General features: G+C 39.9%; 1 protein-coding gene across 5 annotated transcripts in view; it reads right to left on the bottom strand.

Moving 5' to 3' along the window:
- The window catches only part of MELK (maternal embryonic leucine zipper kinase), a 70,623-nt gene extending 51,638 nt beyond the window's left edge, over positions 1-18,985 (bottom strand). For 2 of the 5 annotated variants that reach the window (XM_020878222.2, XM_020878220.2), the window contains exons 1-8: positions 18,870-18,985; positions 13,763-13,858; positions 12,059-12,144; positions 9,905-10,021; positions 8,879-9,022; positions 7,605-7,673; positions 5,752-5,844; positions 661-759 (exon numbers count right to left, since the gene is read on the bottom strand). In XM_020878222.2, the coding sequence (XP_020733881.2) occupies positions 661-759; positions 5,752-5,844; positions 7,605-7,673; positions 8,879-9,022; positions 9,905-10,021; positions 12,059-12,144; positions 13,763-13,820 (666 nt within the window). In that variant the 5' untranslated portion in view covers positions 13,821-13,858; positions 18,870-18,985. Of the gene's footprint in view, positions 1-660; positions 760-5,751; positions 5,845-5,953; positions 6,037-6,353; positions 6,502-7,604; positions 7,674-8,878; positions 9,023-9,904; positions 10,022-12,058; positions 12,145-13,129; positions 13,214-13,762; positions 13,859-18,869 lie in introns of those variants that run through there. The other 3 variants (XM_020878221.2, XM_070480255.1, XM_070480256.1) reach the window with 3 other exon arrangements.
- Between the last annotated feature and the right edge of the window lie 1,251 nt (positions 18,986-20,236).

Raw genomic sequence — 20,236 nt, forward strand, 5'->3', positions numbered from 1 at the left:
CATCACCACTGTCTAATTCTATAATGTTTTCATCAACATTACCAACATTCATCAACATTTCATCAAAGGGTAAAGAAATCCTTTACCCTTAAGTAGTCACCCCCCTACTGCCCCATAATCTCAATCTACTATCTTTAATATATATGATTTTAACAAAACTTACAACACTCTTCATTGTGGTTTTATCATACCTTAAGGCCAATTTTACCTTCAAAAAAAAAGCTTCTCTCGTTTTAACATAACTCAAAAGAAAAATGTGATTTAATATAGCAACTTACTAAGGCATCATTTCAGGATACAAAACAAAAATTCTTACCAGGAAAATCAGCCTACATGTTTACTTTCTCATTTGTTTTTGTTTTGTTAAGCTTCTTATTGAAGAAGTATAATATACATATAGAAAAGGACACCTATCATAGGGTATATCTTGATAAGTTTTCAAAAACGGAATCCATAAATATAATCAGCATTCAGATCAAAAGCCAAACAGAAGCTTCCACCACATCTCTCAGTCACTACCCACCTCCAGAGAGTAACCACTAGCCTTACTTCTAACAGCACAGATTACTCCCGCCTGTTTCTGTACATTTATAAATAGAAGCATATAGTTTGCAGTATAATAAACTCTCACAATGCAACTCTATGCCTTGTAATACTCACCATAATCTTTTTGTACAAAGCCATGACATTATCATCATCAAATGGTAGAAAGCCACACATAAGTACATATAAGAGTATGCCCATGCTCCAAACATCTGCCTGAGGGAAAAAAATCAAAAGACAAAAAATTAGAAGACATTTCAAAATAGCAGTACACAGAATCTTTACAGGGCTGGAAAAGAACTCAGAGATCATCCAATTCAAACCAGCTCATTCTACAACGTGAAGCCCAGAAAAGGAAGGCTCATCCAAAGTCACCCAGCCAACAGCAGGCCACCCAGGCAGGTCTACTGACTCCCAGTTCAGTGCACTCCTCTCCAATGCTTAATAGAAAATCTTTTCCAGTTGGCTGGACTGGGCATGATACGGAAGAAGATGAGGCTAAGTCTCTGATTCTGAAAGAGAAAACTATAGTGCTACTGAGGGCTTACTACATATGAGGATTATGCAAACACGCATGAGAAAGTCAAAACAAGTTTTAAAATTTACTACTGATAATCTGCAGATGTAACTAAGCTGCACTGTAAAGTCCTCTCTATGTAGAGAAACCTTAATAAAATTCAACAAATGACTTTTCAAGGATCAAGGCTAGAAAGTAGCCTGCCAGTACAAATAGCCCTACAAATCTCAAAATCCCAGGAAGGAGTTAACCTTTCTATAAGATAGCCATTTGACCACTGGCTGAGAAGTCAGAGGGCCCACCCTCATTTGAGCCTTGGGAAAACTTTAATTTTTATACTAAATAACACCAACCTCACACCTAGTGCTGCCTACCAAATCACGTCTTATTATTAAGACTCAACAAGGAAACTCTGGATGAACAGTGTACTTTCAAGTGACAACTGATTCTTCTTCCAAGTTGCAGGAGGTCAGAAATTAACCATTTATGCCTGAAAGATGTCAAATGCTTCACCTATAAATGGAGTCTTGGTGGCATGGCACTCCTGACCGGGGTGTTAAAGTTACGGTAAAGGGGCTACACAGGAGGCACGGGTGGGAAAACTATATTGGGTACCATACTGTGAGCGGAAGTGGAGAAAGTGCTAAAGCTCCACTGGGTGGGGGAGGTGGGGCAGACCGCTGTTCTGCCAAGGAGAGAAATCAGGCAGGCTAAGAGGACAGGAAAGGAGATTCGCGGCAGAGGGGGCAACAGGCATAGAGGTGGAACAGCAGAGGCCAGGGGGGCTGGAGCAGAGTGACCAGGAAGAAGAAGGAAAGGAAGAGATCATGCCCTGAGCCTCTGGAGTGGGGGCACTGACCCCAAGGCCCTAGACTACCAGAGAACTAACCCTAGGGAGTATCAAATAGTGAGACTCACACAAAGGAAACCACTGGAGTATAAGAATACAAGACCTGGCATCACCCAACCACCAGCAGCACATCTAAACAACAAACAAAACAAAAATACAAACCCAGTCATCAGCAGGCAGGATTGCCACCTCACTCAGGCTTGCCCATCAGAGAAAAAACAAACAAACTCAGCACAAGTCTCACCCTATACAAAGCTTGCACAAACCAGTGGACCAACCTTAGGAGGTCAGAAACCAAAAGGAAGAAAGAATTCAACCTTGAAGCCTGGGAAAAAGAGACCTCAAACACAGTAAGTTTAAATAAATAATGAAAAGGCAGAGAAATACTATACAAATGAAGGAACAAACCAGAAATACATAAGTCCCAATAAATGAAGAGGAACTAGGCAAATTCCCTGAAAAAGAATTCAGAATGATAGCAAAGATGATCAAAAACCTTGAAAACAAAATGGAGAAAATGCAAGACTCAATTAACAAAGACCTAGAAGAATTAAAAAATAAACATACAGAGACAAACAACACAATTACCGAAATTAAAAATACTCTAGAAGGAATCAATAGCAGAATATCTGAAGCGTAAGAACGAATCCGTGAACTAGAGGACAAAATAGTGAAAATAACTTCTGAAGAGCAGAAAAAAGTAAAAAGAATGAAAAGAACTGAGGATGGCCTCAGAGACCTCTGTGACAATATCAAACACACCAACATTTGAATTGCAGGGGTCCCAGAAGAAGAAGAGAAAAAGAAAGGGTATGAGAAAATTTTTGACTAGATTATAGTTGAAAATTTCCCCAGCATGGAAAAGGAAATAATCAATCAAGTCCAAGAGGTGCAAAGAGTCCCATACAGGATAAATCCAAGGAGAAACACACCAAGACACATACTAATGAAACTAACAAAGACTAAACACAAAGAAAGAGGCCACACAGGAAACAGTGGGCTAATATGGCCTCGTCAGATGCCATAAGAAGAGGTCAACAGAGAGACTTCCTCTGAGAAATCACAAAAGGAATTGGAGATGTTTACTACGGAACATTCCATAAAGCATGACCTGAACCATGAGCAACAGAATAATCTAAATTACTTATTTAAAAAAAGAAGATTCCTAAAGCCCCACCTTAGAAAACAAAACCAAAATCTCTAAATATACTGCCCTGGGATCTGCATATTTTAACAAGTGCCCCCAGACAATGCCTTGGTACACTGTCCTTAAGAAATTATCCTAGAAGGATGGAAAACTGAACTAAAATGGATAAGAAAACAAGATCCTGTGGGAAAACCTTGATGCATTCAAACCAGCAGAGCCTCATCACCAGACCTCTAGGAATCTTGTGAGCATCAGGCATGTGATTACCACTCCTTCTAGGAGACGAGAAAGAGTACAGGTGGGCAGTAAAGCTCCACTCAGTTCAAACCTTGACCCACAGTTGTTAGCTGTGATCCTGCAAAGGCACTTAATTTCTGAGCCCAGTATCTTCATCATCTTTATCTTATGAAACAGAGTAACAGTATCCACTCCACGGGATTTTTGTGCAGATTAAATGAAAATTATAAAAAGGATCTACCGTGTGGAATCCTTGTGCATTATTACAGGAATGTAAAATGCTGCTGCCACTATGGAAAACAGTATGGCAGTTCCTCAGAAAATTAAAAATAGAACTACCATATGATCTAGCAATTCCACATTTGGGTATATATCTGAAAGAACTGAAAGCAAGGTCTCAAAGAGATATGTGTGTCTACCAGCATTATTCATAATAATCAAAAGATAATAGTAATCCTAGCACCCATGGTAAATGCATAAATAAAATATGGTATATACATGCAATGGTATATTACTCAGACTTAAAAAGGAGGGAAATTCTGATACATGCTCCACAATAAGGCTGAACCCTGAAGATATTACACTAATAAAATAAAGCAGTCACACAAAAAAACAATTATTGTATGAGTCCACAATACAAGGTACCTAGCCTAGTCAAACTCACACGGATAGACAGTAGAAGGATAGTTACCAGGGGAGCAGGCAGTGGGGAACGGAGTTACTATTTAATAGGTATAGTCTCAGTTTTGCAAGATTAAAAGAGCTCTGGAGATTGACTGCACAATAATATGAATGTACTTAACACTACTGAATTGCACATTTAAAAATAGTTCAAATAGGAACTGTATCCTTATAAATGGTTAAGATGGCAAATATTATGTCATGTGTGTTTTACCACAATTGGAAGAGAAGAAAAAAAAAAGATCTAGCATGATTCCAGGACTATAATAAATATTCAGTGAAAGTCTGTCCATTTCTTATGATGCCCTGAGAAGGCCACAATATCACCTCTGTGGTATTTCTGCCAAAAATGCATAACCCAAAACTAACCAAACAAATTCAAATTGAGGGCCATTTTATAAAATTACCAGCTTCCCCCAAAATTTCAAGGTCGTGAAGATGAAGAAAGCCTAAGGAAGTCTTCCAAATTAAAGAACAAAGAAATGCAAGCGTGCAACACATGACCCTGGATGGAATCCTGAGCTGGAGGGAGAACAGAGCTGTGAAAGACAGGGCTGGCACAACCAGCACCGTCTGAGCATGAGCTGTGGGTGAAATAAATCGTAGCAACGTTAAACTCTCTGATTTTGATAACTAAAGTGAATTTATTTTGATACCTAAAAGAAGGACACCTTGGGAATTTCCCAGCAGTCCCATGGTTAGGATTCAGTGCTTTCACTTCTGCGGCCCAGGTTCAATCAATCCCTGGTGAGTGAACTAAGATTATCCCACAAGCCACGCAGCATGGACAAAAAAATAATAAATAAATAAGAGAGCCCTTGCTTTTAGGAAATATATACATAGCATCTAATGATAAAGGGGCATGATGTCTCCAACTTACTCTCCATTGGTTCAAAACATAATTTACATGTATATAAACACAGAGAACACTAAAACAAATAGGGAAAAACGCAAACAGCTGTACATTTGGCAAAATATATATAGAAGCTTCTCATTCCATATTTGTAACTATTCTGTAAGTTTGAGATATATCCAAATAAAAGGTCACCAAAAACAAGTTGGTCTTCATCGTCTCATGTCACAAACTAAGTGAACTGGCATATCTCAAAGTCTCTCCCACGTGACTGCCACCAGTTCCAACAGATGCTCCACATAAGCAGTGGACTCTGCAGGCGCATGAAGCAGACCAGCTGCCCTCTGTGACAGTCTCTTCCCGAAGGACACTTAATGTGCAGGAGCACATTAAGATTCAGAAACACCCTGAACTAAAGAACACTGCGCAAGCCCGTATTTCCAGAGCTTCTGACAACATCAGCAAAATCAGGACTCCAAAGAGTGCAAGGGGCTCACTAGCACATGGTAGCCAGGAGCTAGGCAGCAATGCCCAGGGCTTTCTGAGCCTGGGCCTCTTACACGGGACAGTAGGCCTCGGATAAAGTTCAGGTTTTCTCTGTGCTAGACACCATCTCTGCAAACTAAGCCTATAATCCTGGCCTCATACACTACCTGGCTGGAATAATCAGTCTAAATTATGGCACTGTTAAACACAAAACACCAGAAATATATCCCTGTTTCACAAGAATACTATGTATTATTATATTTATTGCAAGCTGTTCATTTCCCTTATTACTGTACATATCTCACTCTCTGACTAGACAACTCTTTAACAAGTTTATTTCTTACCTCGTTACATCCTCAACACACAGTGCCTGACTCACTGCAGATCACCAGTAAACATATACTGATTATATATTGAATTAATCACTGAATAATTACCTCTGATCCCAGATATGATTTGCCTTGTATTAATTCAGGTGCTGCATAAGCAAGACTCCCACAGCAGGTCTGCAGGTGATAATCCTTGTTACCCTGCCAATAAGATAAAAATGAAACACTTATTAACTACAGCCCTTAAGAGAATTAAAACCCTGATAAACATTCTTCCAATATAAGCAAAGAGATGCTAGATAAGAGTTACCCCAAATGATAAGAGACTTTCTGCCGCCAACTCAATACTCTGCCCATGTGCATGCATGCATGCGTGGCTTCCTCTTCTCTGGATTTCCCCACCACCAAAACCTGGCAGGGAAGAAATCCTTCTCCCCTTAGCTCAGTCAAGTCAAGTTCTACTTCCCTAAGCATCCATTTGCATAATAATCAGTTTAGCATACATCCAAGCACCCAAGTCCTCCCACTCCCAAGTACGCAAGAAAAAGATTACTTCTCTAAAGGAGCCTATCTCTAATAGCAAATTTGTACAAATACGTTAAGTTTCTTTTCCGCAAGAGGGAAGAGGGCAAACACTACACAAAGCACAGCCTTGGGAGTCTGTTTTCTAGACTTGGTTATAACACAGATCATGACCTCAGCCTCCAGACCTGTTCAAATAAGGATCCTCCGGTCTCCCACACAAATGTGGAGACATAACGCAAATGATACCACTGCCCAACACTTCTACAGAGTTCCACAAATGGCAAGCGACTTATGAAATTGTAAGATTTCATTTCCAACTGCAACAGCACACCCAGAAGTTAGCTCCTCAGCAGAATGCTGAGGCCACCTTCTCCCAGTCAAGTCGTGCTTTGTGAGATGGAGTCTGTGTGGGTTGAATCCGTGGAGCCATAAATAAAGGCTGCCGGAGTCTGTCACAAACATTCTCCACCGCCTCCTGTGATGAACATGACTTAAACCAGCTTATCGGCTCAAAGGAAGCTTTATCTTTATTGCCTGTCGATCAGAAAAATGCCTTCTTGCATCTGGTTCCCAGACACAAGACTCAACTGACAATCTCTGAAGAGCCCAGGGAAGGAGAGGAAAATCAGAAAGAATCAGACATTCAGCCAAAGGGGCAAAATCTGCCTCCCTCTGCACCCAGCTAATTCTGATTGGGGCAGGAAATAACCAAGGGGCTGAGACAAGTCTGAAATTTCAACATTCTTAATGAGGGTAGACAGTTCATTTTAGAGACTGTAAGTACCATCATTAGAGGACTCAAGAGGAAGCCTCCAATAGCATCCACAAAGGAGAAGGTTCAAAGTCACCTCAGAGAGAAGGTATGCTGGAGAACACCCGTGCTTCACTGTGGAGTGCAAATTAAGGAAACCATTCAAGGTATAAAATTCATTTATTTTTTATTTTTTTATGGTATAAATTTTGAAGTACATATGGACTTTTTCCTTGTTTTATAAGGAAAGGGGATTGTCTTTCAAAATGTAGCTAATTGTTAGTTATATAACCATTTGGATAATAAAGAACAGATTTTCACTAGATTTCCTGAAATGCGTATCTAAACAAAGAAAGGCATCATCTACAGGAACATACTCCAACTGCAAACACATGGTCAACTCAGCATTCATACTGTGATGGCTTCCTGACACCTCAGTCCTGCAAATTCTCTCACAGCATACCCATGGGGTTGTCAGCAGGACCAATCCTGGACCTAGAGCAGTGGTTTTCAACCTTGGCTACATGTTAAGATCATCAAGAGAACTTACAAAAAGCGTGAAATTTAGCATTCTTCTCAATGGATGCAACCAGGTTCACTAAATACTAAATGGAAGTTAGTATAAGATAACAGGCAAGAGGTGCACGGGCAAAGGAAATAAACTCATTTTTATCTCTGCACTTACCTTGGGTTTTGCACAGAGACCAAAGTCAATCAGCTTTAATTTATGATATTCATCAAACAACAAATTTTCCTGAAAAAAAAAAAAAAAGACATTTTCATAACCATACAGTCTTCCTTATATCACATCCTATACAGTCTTCCTTATATCACATCCTACCTCTGCTGCTGCTAAGTCGCTTCAGTCGCGTCTGACTCTGGGCGACCCCATAGACGGCAGCCCACCAGGCTCCCCCGTCCCTGGGATTCTCCAGGCAAGAACACTGGAGTGGGTTGCCATTTCCTTCTCCAATGCATGAAAGTGAAAAGTGAAAAGTGAAAGTGCCATCGCTTAGTCGTGTCCGACTCTTAGCGACCCCCTGGACTGCCAGCCTCCCAGGCTCCCCCATCCATGGGATTTTCCAGGCAAGAACACTGGAGTGGGGTGCCATTGCCTTCTCCAATATCCTACCTCTAGCTACTCCTAAAAGCACTTTAAGGTTGGGTATGGAGTAAAAAAATTAATTAAAAAAAAAAAAAATGAAGTGACAAGAATAGAAGAGGAGAGGAATGTTGATAACTATCCTGCTTCCCCTCAAGACACATTAGCATAAACCACTTTCTCCTTGGCACTCTGAGGCTCAACTATAAGCAAACATAATATGTGCCAAAGGCAAGTTTGAACAGAAAGGGTGAACTCAAATCAAAGAGTTGGATAAAAACAAAGGGAAAAGGACAGAAACTGCCATATCTTGTTAGGGCAATTCTAGATCTCAAACCCTAGTACCAAATTACATTGAAATTCATGTTCACCAGCATGCATATTAGTCAGAGCCTACACACTTAAGAGTAGCAAATTTTTATTCTGCCCTTGAAAAGCAGAGTCTGCCCATTTCACTGAACTGTTCATTTCTGAAGCACAATGAAATTAAAATTAAAGGAAGATGATGTCAGGAAAAGAGTATCAAGAGGAAGATACTCAAAGACAATATTCTCAAAGAAAATACTCAAAACTCTTCTTTCCTAGGAATAAAACCTGAGGTTTATATTCTGCAGCTGCTTACAAAGACATTTATAATGTCACACAAAATTGACAAAGAAATAGAATGCCAATAAGTCCATCCAGAAGAGCCTAGCAGGAGTCAAAAGTCAAAAAGGAAAAAGAAAGATACATTAGGAATGGAACAAAAAAATAAGCAAAGCCCAGATAAATTCTAAGCAGAAGGAACATTTGGAAACAGTGATGACAGGTAACTGATGTCAAGTTCTCAGGTGAGCATCTGTGATGCAGTCACTTACTGGTTTGAGGTCCCTGTGAGCATAGCCCTGGCTGTGCACATATGCAACTGCAGATACTATCTGACGGAAGACAACACGGGTCTCCTCCTCTGACAGGCGATCGTGGGAAATTATGTAGTCAAACAGCTCTCCTCCAGGGCAATACTGCAGGAGCAGCGGAGTCACATAAATATCGTTATTACTTGCAAAAATCAGAGGCATTTAAAATTTAAAAATCATACTTAACTCAGAGATGTTGTTAATTCAACTCATAAGCAAAGGCATGAACTAATTTAGGTATATTCAAAAATACACTCTCAGTATTTAGCGTTTGGAATACTTTTGGTCTTGAGCTATTTTTTTAAATTAATTTATTTATTATTTTTTAGTTGCACTGGGTCTCTTGATGCTTCACGCAGGTTTTCTCCAGGAACAAATTCTAACCTATTCTGTCCACTGAAGTACACCATCACATGAGGAGGATATCACAAAGGATATATTTACAATGTATCTCCAATTTATTATACATGTCTACTTGGTCTAAATTGTTACAGATAGAACTTAAACAGGTAAGCCACTTAGCATTTAATCTTGCAAGTGAAATGAATTTAATACCTCTCTCATAACTACCATAAAATGAAAGAGAATGACCTGAACAAACGTTTGGGTCCCCCAAAAAATTCCTGTGTGGAAACTCTAAGCCCTGAAAATGGTGATTTTAGAAGGCGGAACCTTTGGGAGATGATTAAGACATGAGGGCGGAGTCCTCGTGAATGAAATCAGTGCTCTCATTAAGAGAGGCTCCAGAGAGATCCCTAGCCTTTTCTATCACGTAAGCACATAGCAATAAGGTACCAGCTATGAACCAGAAAGAGGACCCTCACCCGACCACGCTGGTGCCTTGATCTTAGGATTCCCAGCCTCCAGAACTGTGAGAAATAAGTTGCTGTTGCTCATAAGCTACTCAGTCTGTGATACTTGTTACAACAGCCCAAACAGACTAAGACAGAGACAAATAACTTCAGGTCTCTGGAACTTACTACTGACCTCGAGAACCATGAATATGTTGTTGGCTGTCTCTATCACATGGTAGAGTTGGCATATATGCTGGTGTCTCAGGTTCTTCAAGGCGTCAATTTCTGTTTTGACCCGAGGCAAATCACTCTGTGACAAAACATTTTATTAAATGAGCAATAAACTTATTTGGAAAATATTCCAAGCCCCAATCTCAACAACTCTAATACTAAGTAGCAAAAGCAGTCAATGGCCTCAAAACAATTTGCTCAACAATACAGAAATAGAAAACAAAGGCTTATTTCTGTGTACATTTTCAAGAGGACCTGAGGGTTTTACAAAAGAAAAGTTCAATCTGAGGCAAGAATACAACATCCAGAAAAAATAAAATAACCTCACTCCCTTTAGAAGGTTAGCATTCCAAATGAGGAAAACGACAGGAACACCATCCAGTGTGCATGTCTAGGCCACCCCTTCCGTCTCCACAATGTCCATTTGGACTCTGTGTGAGAAGGCGAGGGTGGGATGTTTCAAGAGAACAGCATCAAAACATGTATATTATCTAGGGTGAAACAGATCACCAGCCCAGGTTGGATGCATGAGACAGGTGCTCGGGCCTGGTGCACTGGGAAGACCCAGAGGGATCGGGTGGAGAGGGAGGTGGGAGGGGGGACCGGGATGGGGAATACATGTAACTCCATGGCTGATTCATGTCAATGTATGACAAAACCCACTACAATATTGTAAAGTAATTAGCCTCCAACTAATAAAAATAAATGAAAAAAAAAAAAGAAAACAATAACAACAAAAAAGAAGCATGATGAAACCTATGGCTGATCCATATTAATGTTTGATAGAAACCACTGCAATACTGTAAAGCAATTATCCTTCAGTCAAAAATAAATTTTTTAAAAAAGAAGCCTGCTGAGTTAAAAATTGGTGAGTGTAGATAAAAGGTATTCACTATCTCAGTCTTTCAACTTTTCAAAGAGCTTGAAATTTTTCAAAATAAGTCGGCTGGGAGGAGGATAGCCAAGTTGAAAAAATTTTAAGTCCACAGTAAAGATAAGAATCCAAATATCCATGGAGTAAACAAGTAATATTTTATTTAAAAAAGGGACTCAGTCTAATGATCAGTGGTTTAAGATCCAGTTAACTTAGGGCCATGCAACCTGATATTAGTTCTTAACCAAGAAGTTGTAACTTTAACTATTCTGATATGATGATCTTTTTTTCTTCTTTTTTGGGGGGATGTGGTAATCTGATGACTAAAACCCTGAAAGTAAAAAAAATATTTTTAAAGTCCTAGGAAGTAAATAAAATAAGCACAATAACAACAGGAAATATAAAAGCCAGTTTAGAATTAATGAATTAATATCATCATATTGATGCTTTAGAATAAGTTTTGAGTACTAATATGTTACATTTGATAATAACAATTCACATTTTACCTTTAATTTATTAAGGTGTTTGCTGGGTCAAGTAAATAAGGTACACCAAAGTTATAATTGAAGTTTAAATTTCTTAAGGGAATTAAATTAATCAGTTTTATAACCAACGTTTAAATGATCAAGACAAATGATTTTTAATACCTTTTTATTAGTTTAATAAACATAATATTGAGCACTGAAAACAAAAACACTGAAGGAGAGCCTGAATTGTCAGTTGACAGGTTATTTAAAATAATTCTGATATAGACCACTTCGTGATTTTGGCATATATTTCAGAAGGAGTTCAGAGAATTGAGTGATACTACTATAACATGACATTCTCTTCAACTTATTCATACAAGTTAATCAGCACTTAACATCCTTAAAAATAAAGTAACAATTCATATTAAACCCTGCCAGGCTCCTCTGTCCATGGAATTTTTCAGGCAAGAGTACTGGAGTGGGTTTCCATTTCCTTCTCCAGGGCATCTTCCCAACCCAGGGATCGAACTTACATCTCCTGGGTCTCCTGCATTAGTAGGCAGATTCTTTATCTGCCTGCCAATATTCTTTACCTGAGATAGTCTTTATCTCAGTGGAGCCACCGGGGAAAACCTTTTAAAACCACAGATTTATACATAACTGGCTGTGGAAATGTTATCTTAATAAAAGAGCAATAACTAGAACATTAGAGAAAATTCAGGTTTTAATGCACGAAACTGATTCATAAATATTTTTAAAATAATGTTAAACTTACCCCTAGCGCATTTTTATCCATGATTTTTATAGCTACCATTTCTCCAGTGAGGATATGGCAGGCAAGTTTGACCTTTGCAAAGCCACCTAAGTAAAGGAAAATGTATTATGAAGAGATAAGTGAACTAACTTAAATATCATCAGCTCAGCAAACTGAAAACTCAAGCACAAATACCTTTCCATGTACTTTATAAAGCTCTCTTGAGCTATATTTTCCTGAAGTTTGTGGCCCTTTTTTACATATTGCTTTCAAAGCGTTAGCCATGATCCTAACCTCTCTTTATCCAATGACTGGCTAAAGATTCCTTTTTGCCATTATAGGACATCTTTAATTCTGCAATTAGGAAGAAGTAGAGATTTGTTTTATAATTCTTTAGAAATTTGTTTTATAATTAACATTGCAATTAAACCTCCTTTTTAATTAACATTGTCAAAACACCATATAAATTTGCAGAGACAAAGACAAATAATATGAAACTTCTATTCAGTTTTAAAACTGAAAAACTAAGCAATTATGTTTCAAAATTGGCTCAAAAGCTGGGTAAATATCTACATTCAGGTATCTGAAAGAAACAAACTTAGTACCTCTAAAAAGAAGTTCCCAAAAGTCCCTCCCATGGTGTTCCCCATCTCAGTAAATGGCAAACTCATCTTCCCAGATCAGGCCAAAAGCCTGAAAGTCATCTTTAGCCTTTCTCCTTTGTCTCACACCCCATACCGAACCCATCAACATAGCCCATTGACCTAGGCACTATGACCAAAAAAAAAAAAAAAAAAAAATAGCCCATTGGCTCTGTCTTCAAAAATTTATTCATGTTTATCTTGGGGGAAAGGAGGCAGGCACTGAATGGAAACATTCTATGTCCTGATCTGAACATATGGGCAAATGTGAGCCAAAACGCCACCAAATGTATTACACTTTTCTTATTTTACTATGTATTATGTCTCAATAAATTATATTTATATATACACACGTGTCTGTATGCAGAAGCCCACCCCTTTCTATACACAGAATCCCACTACCTTCAATTCTATCACCATCCATGTCACCACCATCTCCAGTATCACTCACCTAAATTACTGCAGTAACTTCCTAACATGTATCTGCTTCTGCCTTTGCCCTCTCCCAGCCATTTTTTCCACAATCAAGTAGCCAGAGTGATCCTTAAAAACAAAAGGTCAGATCACTCCTTGGCTCAAAACTCTCCAGTGACTTTTATTCTTAATAAAATGAACTGCAAGACCTTTCCTACAACTCACCTCTCTCTTGCTCAACTTTTTCTTACTAAAATAAGTTCAAAATTTTTTAAACTATACAAGTTAGGCTAAAAAGCTCATGGTTTGGCAGAAACCAACACAATATTGTAAAGCAATTATACTTCAACTAAAAATAAGTAAATTTTTTTTCATTTTTAGAGTCTTTATTGAATTTTTTATAACATTGCTTCTGTTTTTTTTTTTTTTTATTTTTTATTGAAAGATAATTGCTTTACATAATTTCGTTGTTTGCTGGAGAGGGTGTGGAGAAAAAGGAACACTCTTGCACTGTTGATGGGAATGTAAATTGATACAGCCACTATGGAAGATGGTATGGAGATTCCTTAAAAATAAGTAAATTTAAAAAAAAGAAAAACAGCTCATGGCTGCCCCATTTCACTCTACTCTCATATGGATGACCTATTCTCTTCAAGAAAAAATTAATTACCTGTCCCAATAGTTTCATATAATTCATAGTATTTGAGAAGTTCATCATAATCTTTCATAGTCCTCCTGGAAGTTTACTCAAAATTATAAAAAGAACCTGTAAGACAAAACAGTACACAATCAAAAAGGGAAATACTAAGAGATTACCTCCTTACTCTTGTAACTACAAATATAAATAAGTCTCACATATTGAGAAAACTGATTAGCCATAGGAAAAAACAAAACAAGATAAAACTGGATTCCTCTCACTCCATACATAAAAATCAATTCCAGATCAAATAAAGACAAATATGAAAAGTAAATCTTTAAAACCTTTTAATAGAATATTGTTATCATTTCAGGATAGAAAAGGGTCCTTTAAATAGGCAGAGAAATGGTTAATCATAAAAATAATCAGACTGGGATGTTCTCATCAAAATTTGAACAATGTTTCCCACAGGGCTTATCCATGACCATGTAAAGAATGTTCCTATGTGAAGCAGTTAAAATTATTTAACATTGATTTTTATTTATTTGGCTGCTCTGGGTCTTAGTTGCTTGCAGGATCTTTAGTTGTTGCAGCATGCCAATTCTTAGTTGCAGCATGTGGGATCTAGTTTCCTGACCAGGGATCAAACCCAGGCCCCCTGCATCAGTAGCACAGTATTAACCACTGGACCACCAGGGAAGTCCCTGAAGCAGTTAAAATGATAACGCCCTTTTATTTGACAGACTGCTGCTCTCACCAATGACACCCCTAGCGCTACCTCATTGCTCCCACTTCCTTCTTCCTCACATAGACAAAAGCTGAAATGCTCCTGCTCTTTGATAGAATCCATTCCAAAACTGGTCCTCGTTTCCCCAGCACAAGCCCAAACCACATAAGCCCCTTTCAACTCACTCTTACTGAGATGCCCAAGACCCTAGGGAGCAGGATTCCTCTTGCTGCAGCAAGCTAAGGACACCTAAAGTTTTTAAATTACAGATGTGTTCCTAATGGTTTGTAGTTCACAGGCCTTAAGAAAAATTGCTAACTTGAAAAAGAATGAGAGGAAGAGAATTCCAGAAAAAAAGAATGTAGGTGCAAAGATCCCAGAGGAAGAAGAGGCTGACATGTCCCGAACTGAAGCTGCTTTCAGAAGTACCAGCATAAAGAAATGCAGATGTGGTGCTGGGACAACTGGTTAGGCATGTGGGGAAAAAGAACACTGCATCTCTACCACACACCACACACAAAATCAATTAAAGACTTTAAAGACAAACGTTTAAAATATATACAGATAAGGCCTTACTCATACCAGACCTATAGCTAGGAGTGGCAAGAGGAAGATCATGAAGATGACAATTAGAAAAGCAAAAAGAATACAGCTTCATGGAAGCCAAGAAGGAAGGGAAAAAAGCAAAACTAGTAAAAGAAAACTTCTAGGAAGCCGATTTCTAAATAAATTTGGAAGCGCTCCTATACAGGTCAAGTCCTGGGACCTGAGTTTAGGTGCTGCAAAGTGGAGCTTTCTTATAGGTAAACCAGCACAGCACACCAAGGGATCTAGAGATCACAAAGGGCTTTGAGCCAAGACCTAGCTAGTGACGAACTCTCCTTTGCTGGTACGACTACTGAGCCCAGAGCTTCCTGTGGCCTAGCAGCGGACTGGGTATGGCCGTACAGGGTTCAAGACCCCAGGACCCCACTCTCTGCACCACTTAGGTAAGTATATGCACAGCCAACTGGGGCTTGGGTAAAGTTCCACCTGGAGAGGACAGAACTCATGCATGTCGTAATTACTACCACTCCGTAGTGGAAACCTGGGGCTGGTGCTCTTTCTAGAGCCAGATAGCCTCCCTTACCACCACGGAGAGTTTTAGCAAATCTGCTGAAGGCTCTGGGATCAGCTATGTGGCCAGCATCATACTCACTAACTTTTAAGTTCTCTGTCCTTCATCCTGGCTCTTCCAGAGCCGAGTGACCAGCATGTTATTAAATCTTAATAATGGTGGTGACTTTGGAAGACCTAGAGTATGGTCTAGTCTCAACCTCAGGACTATGATGAGTTTATAAAGGAAAAGACAGAGTACCAGGGAAGGTTTTTACTATAGTGAACATGGGCCATCTTCTTAAACTGAGGTGGAGAAAACACTGAATAAAATTATCAAAAGCCCAAGAGCCACAGATCTTTTTTTTAATATCCCTTTAAATATCCTCTTAAAATGCTTAAAGCACTCTGATTCCATGAGTCATTTTACTTGGAGATAAAAGGTAGGTTATTTAGCAAGTAAAAAACCTTCAAAAATTTGGTCAGTGAAATAAACCCTAGAGCGAAAGTTTTGGAGGGAAAAATATCAAAACTCAAGAAAACAATCAGCTTAAAAAATGGTTTTAGTAGCAACGTCAAAGTTGAAATAGCAAGAAAGATAGAGATAATGGAAAAAAGACCGAGATCCAGTAAACAATATGTCATTTTCTAGGAAGAACTGGCATTGGACCAACTTAATAAGCAGGTTGAACTTTTCATCTAGCTGAGTCTGCCCGAATAGCTAAAGCAAACAAAAGAAGGAAAGTCAGGTCCTGATGCTAATAGAAAGCTGGTGACATAAAATGAAATATTTCTGCTTCCATTCGAGTGGCAAAAGTTGTTCTAGGCAAGAAGACAGTACAGAGGACATATTTATTCTTCCTGGGCACCTGAGATACAGGATGAGAAATATCCTTAACAGCAGTACGAATTCAGAAACCGTTTAAAGCGCATTTGTCACTGGAGCAAATTGGGAATAAAGTGGAACAACATCTCCAAAGACAGGAATTATAGGACTAAGAACTTTTAAAACAGGTATAAATAGCAGTAAAATACAGAGGTCAATACAAGGGTAAGAAATCTTTGGGATCCTAATGAGGGAGAAGAGAGTGACCAGGATATTGGAAATGGAGGGATGTTAGGCTATAAATCTGTTTAGAAAATTGCCTGATATAAAAGTAGGCTATCACATTCCTTAGAGAGCAGAGCCCCAGCTAATGCAACATTGGGGTATTCAGAACATAGGGGTTAAAGAGGAAACACAGACAGACATTATGAAGCTTAAAAACCACGCAATGGAAAAAGTTCCCCAGTGGCCTAGTGGTAAGGATTCCAGCCTTTCACTGCTGTGGTCCAGGTTCAAGCTCTGATGGGCAACTGAGATCCTGCAAGCCGCATGGCACAGCCAAAAAACAAACTAACAAAAGACCATGAGATGAAAATAGACAAAGGAAAAGAAACAGGTCTTAGGAAATATAAGATTCTAATGGCCACCATGCACATGCCTAAATTCCATACCAAAGACTGGACTATGTTTAATTGCCACTCAGGAAAAGAAAGCAATTGGTATGATGTTGGAACTGATTTTCCCAGATAAAGGACATAAGAGCATCTTAATCAATGTATTGACGGATTTTTCCCAAATGAGTTTTGAACTTTCAGGTTATGGCCTCCAGTCAACTAGCAGAGATCGACCTGCATCAGTGTAAGACTGAATCACATACCTCCTCTTTTTTTCTTCCTTCCATTTGCTTATCTACTCCCTTCCCTCAAATCATGCCATGTCTTCAGAGAAGTAAAACTAATGTGGGCCTAAATTATAACTATTTAACCCAGCTAACATTATTTTTGCTACTGTATAAGAAAACTAGTGTCTATATCGCAAACTGCTATAATGATAGCAGTAGAATTGGTTCTAAATATTCTTAAGTCTCCTCGCTGTTTATCCTCTAGAGTCTGGAAATATAGAATAAGGACATGTGACTGGAGTTATCCAGCTGCTGCTAAAGGAGGTATATGATCAGTTAAACATGGAAGGGAACCTCCCAACTGTGGTTAAAGAAGAAGGAAACGACCCCAATCAGACACCTGATTGTCCTTCTGAATGTGACTAAATAGAACTGGAGCTATATAAAATTGTGGACCTGAACTTTTCAGAGGAAACAAGGAATTGCCTAGATAGTGGGAGGAAGTTTATCGGTAAATTTTATAGGATAGCAACAAATTGGAGGCATTTTCTTACCAACATAGTCTTTGTTTAGGCTATGCTATTACCTGTTGTGTAGCACATTTATGTTATCTAGTGAGCTTGGTAAGACATTGATGCTGAGGATATTTCACATGAGAAGCAGAATACAGAATGTCTTACAATATGACCTTGTAATACATTTAATTAACATCCAGTTCTGTTCCCTTGCAGAGGCTTCTGGGAGCACCAACAGAGAGGCATTCATTCCCAAAGGCAGTAAGAGATTGATCTGATCATCTCCTTGATCCAAAGTAGATATACTGAAAGGATGGATCCACTGGTGAGACAAGCCCATGAAGATGCAGTGAGGGCGTTTCTGACTTATCCCACACAGCACAGAAATAGAAACCAAAATATGAACAAAAAAGTGAGGAACACTAGTCTCTAAGCAAAACTCCAGGCACCTGTGATGCTGCCCCACCTTCCCCCTTTCCCTTGCCATTACCAAAGAGAAATACCAATGGTGAAGCTCAAGAGTTACTCATCCTAGGAATGAGAGGGGCCGGATCACGCCCCGACGCCCTCCTTTGGCAGTCTCCCTTTCCCTACTGGTCTTTCGGTGAGGGCCACTTCTTTTACTCCTGTAACATTCGGTGTATACTCCCCTTTAGTGTAAGTCTCTTAAGCAACTACTTTGAGAAGGTGAAGGAAGAGGAAGCCTTTGGACTCTGAAAGAGGAGTGATAAGACATAACACATTTCCCTTTTCACTGAACTGCCCCAGTAAATTGAGTTGTACGAACAGAAACAATTTGAAATCCTCCTTTGAACGTCTTTCTCGGAGACCTTCAAGGTCGTGCAAACGTGGAATGGGAATTCACATCTATCCCAGCCTCCTAGGTGGCAAGCGCTTCCACTGCACACCTCATCGATAACCCGGAGGCGGGTACGATCACTATCCCCACTTACAGCGGAGAAAAACGGGGGTCGGAAAGGCTAATTATCTCATCCAGGGACCCGAACTCGTAAGGCGGGGGCTGCAGGAAGTCTCCCAAAACTCCGGTGAGCCAGCAGCACCGTGGGCGCAAGCCGCTGTCCCCCGCGCTGCGCACTGCCGGGACCTCGGCCCTCACCCACGCGGGAAGCACTGACCTGAGGGCGGAGGGCAGGGAGGGACTGAACCAGGCAGAAAGACAGACGCAGCGGACCGCAATCCCGGAAAACCTTTGGGACGGTCAGGTTCTGGCCGCTTCCGCCCGCCAAGGGAATCAAACCTCGCGCGCCGGAAGGGGCGGGGGCGCGGCGGGGGCGGGGCTCCTCGGGGGCGGGGCGGCCCCTGCGAGGAGGGGGCGGGGTCGCTCGCCGGCGGAGAGGGGACTTCAGGTCTCGGTGGTCAACCTGGAGTGTGACTGAGGGCACGGGAAGACTTGCCTGGTGGGGTGGACGTACAGACTTTCCACATATTTAAACTTTCTTAAGTTCTCTTTCCTAAAATTAATCTGCGGGGAAGTCACTAGTGGTGAAGGTCCTCGTTTTCGTCCTCCTGTAGCTTCATGGCCCTTCGCTCATCCAGCGAAAAACAAGTATACCTCTGCCTTCTCCACATCTTACTGTATAAACTGTGTTGCCGCGAGGAATGAAATCCCCAGGAGCCATTAGATAACTCAAGGTACCAGAAACACCAACCTAGCTTCACTGTAAAGCCCTTCTAATACGTTTTACCGTTTGGTCATTATTTAGGTGACTTTCACCCGATGTATGAATTACAGTTGTCATGATAACTCGATCCTGACGTAAAAAAAATTATAGCAAGAGGAAAGGAAAAGTATTAAGTATAAATTTATACACGTGTTTTCAGGGGCTTCCACGGTGGCTCAGACAGTAAAGAATCCATCTGCAATGCGGAGACCTGTGTTCGATCCCTGGGTTGGGAAGATCCCCTGGAGAAGGGCAGGCAACCCACTCCACTAACAGAGGAGCCTGGTGGGCTGCAGTCTACAGGGTCACAAAGACTCGGACACGGAGCGACTAACAGCACAGCATACGACAGTAAAAGATTTTCAAGCCAAAAAAAAAAAAAAAAATACGCTAAGATAACATGTGTGGAACGGAAATATGAGTTAAAGGGAAAAGAGGGAAAATAAGCAGTTAAAAAAGAAATCGCATATTTTGTGTATTTTTTAAAATAATAGTAGGTATCAAATCATCTAGTATTTCCAATCCATTGGATATCTTCAAAGGAGTTATCGCTTCACTTTCTGAGGTTTACAGTAAACAGTTGTTCTAAAATACATAAATACAATTAATCCAAAAATTAAAACTTTTGTGGACTATGAAAATCATGAAGAGAGCGTGTGCGGTGGAAAGCGATTCGGTGTTCACAGCCTCGCCCCAGCATTATGACAGTACAGTTGAAACCTAAAGGGCTAGGTTTTAAACATGACACAGCTGTAAAAAGCTTGGAAGCCTTGTAAAGGCAGTTCTATGCAACTTTCACCAGGAATTAGGGTTAGCAAGAT

Source organism: Odocoileus virginianus, chromosome 18 (genome assembly GCF_023699985.2).
Source record: "Odocoileus virginianus isolate 20LAN1187 ecotype Illinois chromosome 18, Ovbor_1.2, whole genome shotgun sequence".
NCBI classification, from domain to species: Eukaryota; Metazoa; Chordata; class Mammalia; order Artiodactyla; family Cervidae; genus Odocoileus; species Odocoileus virginianus.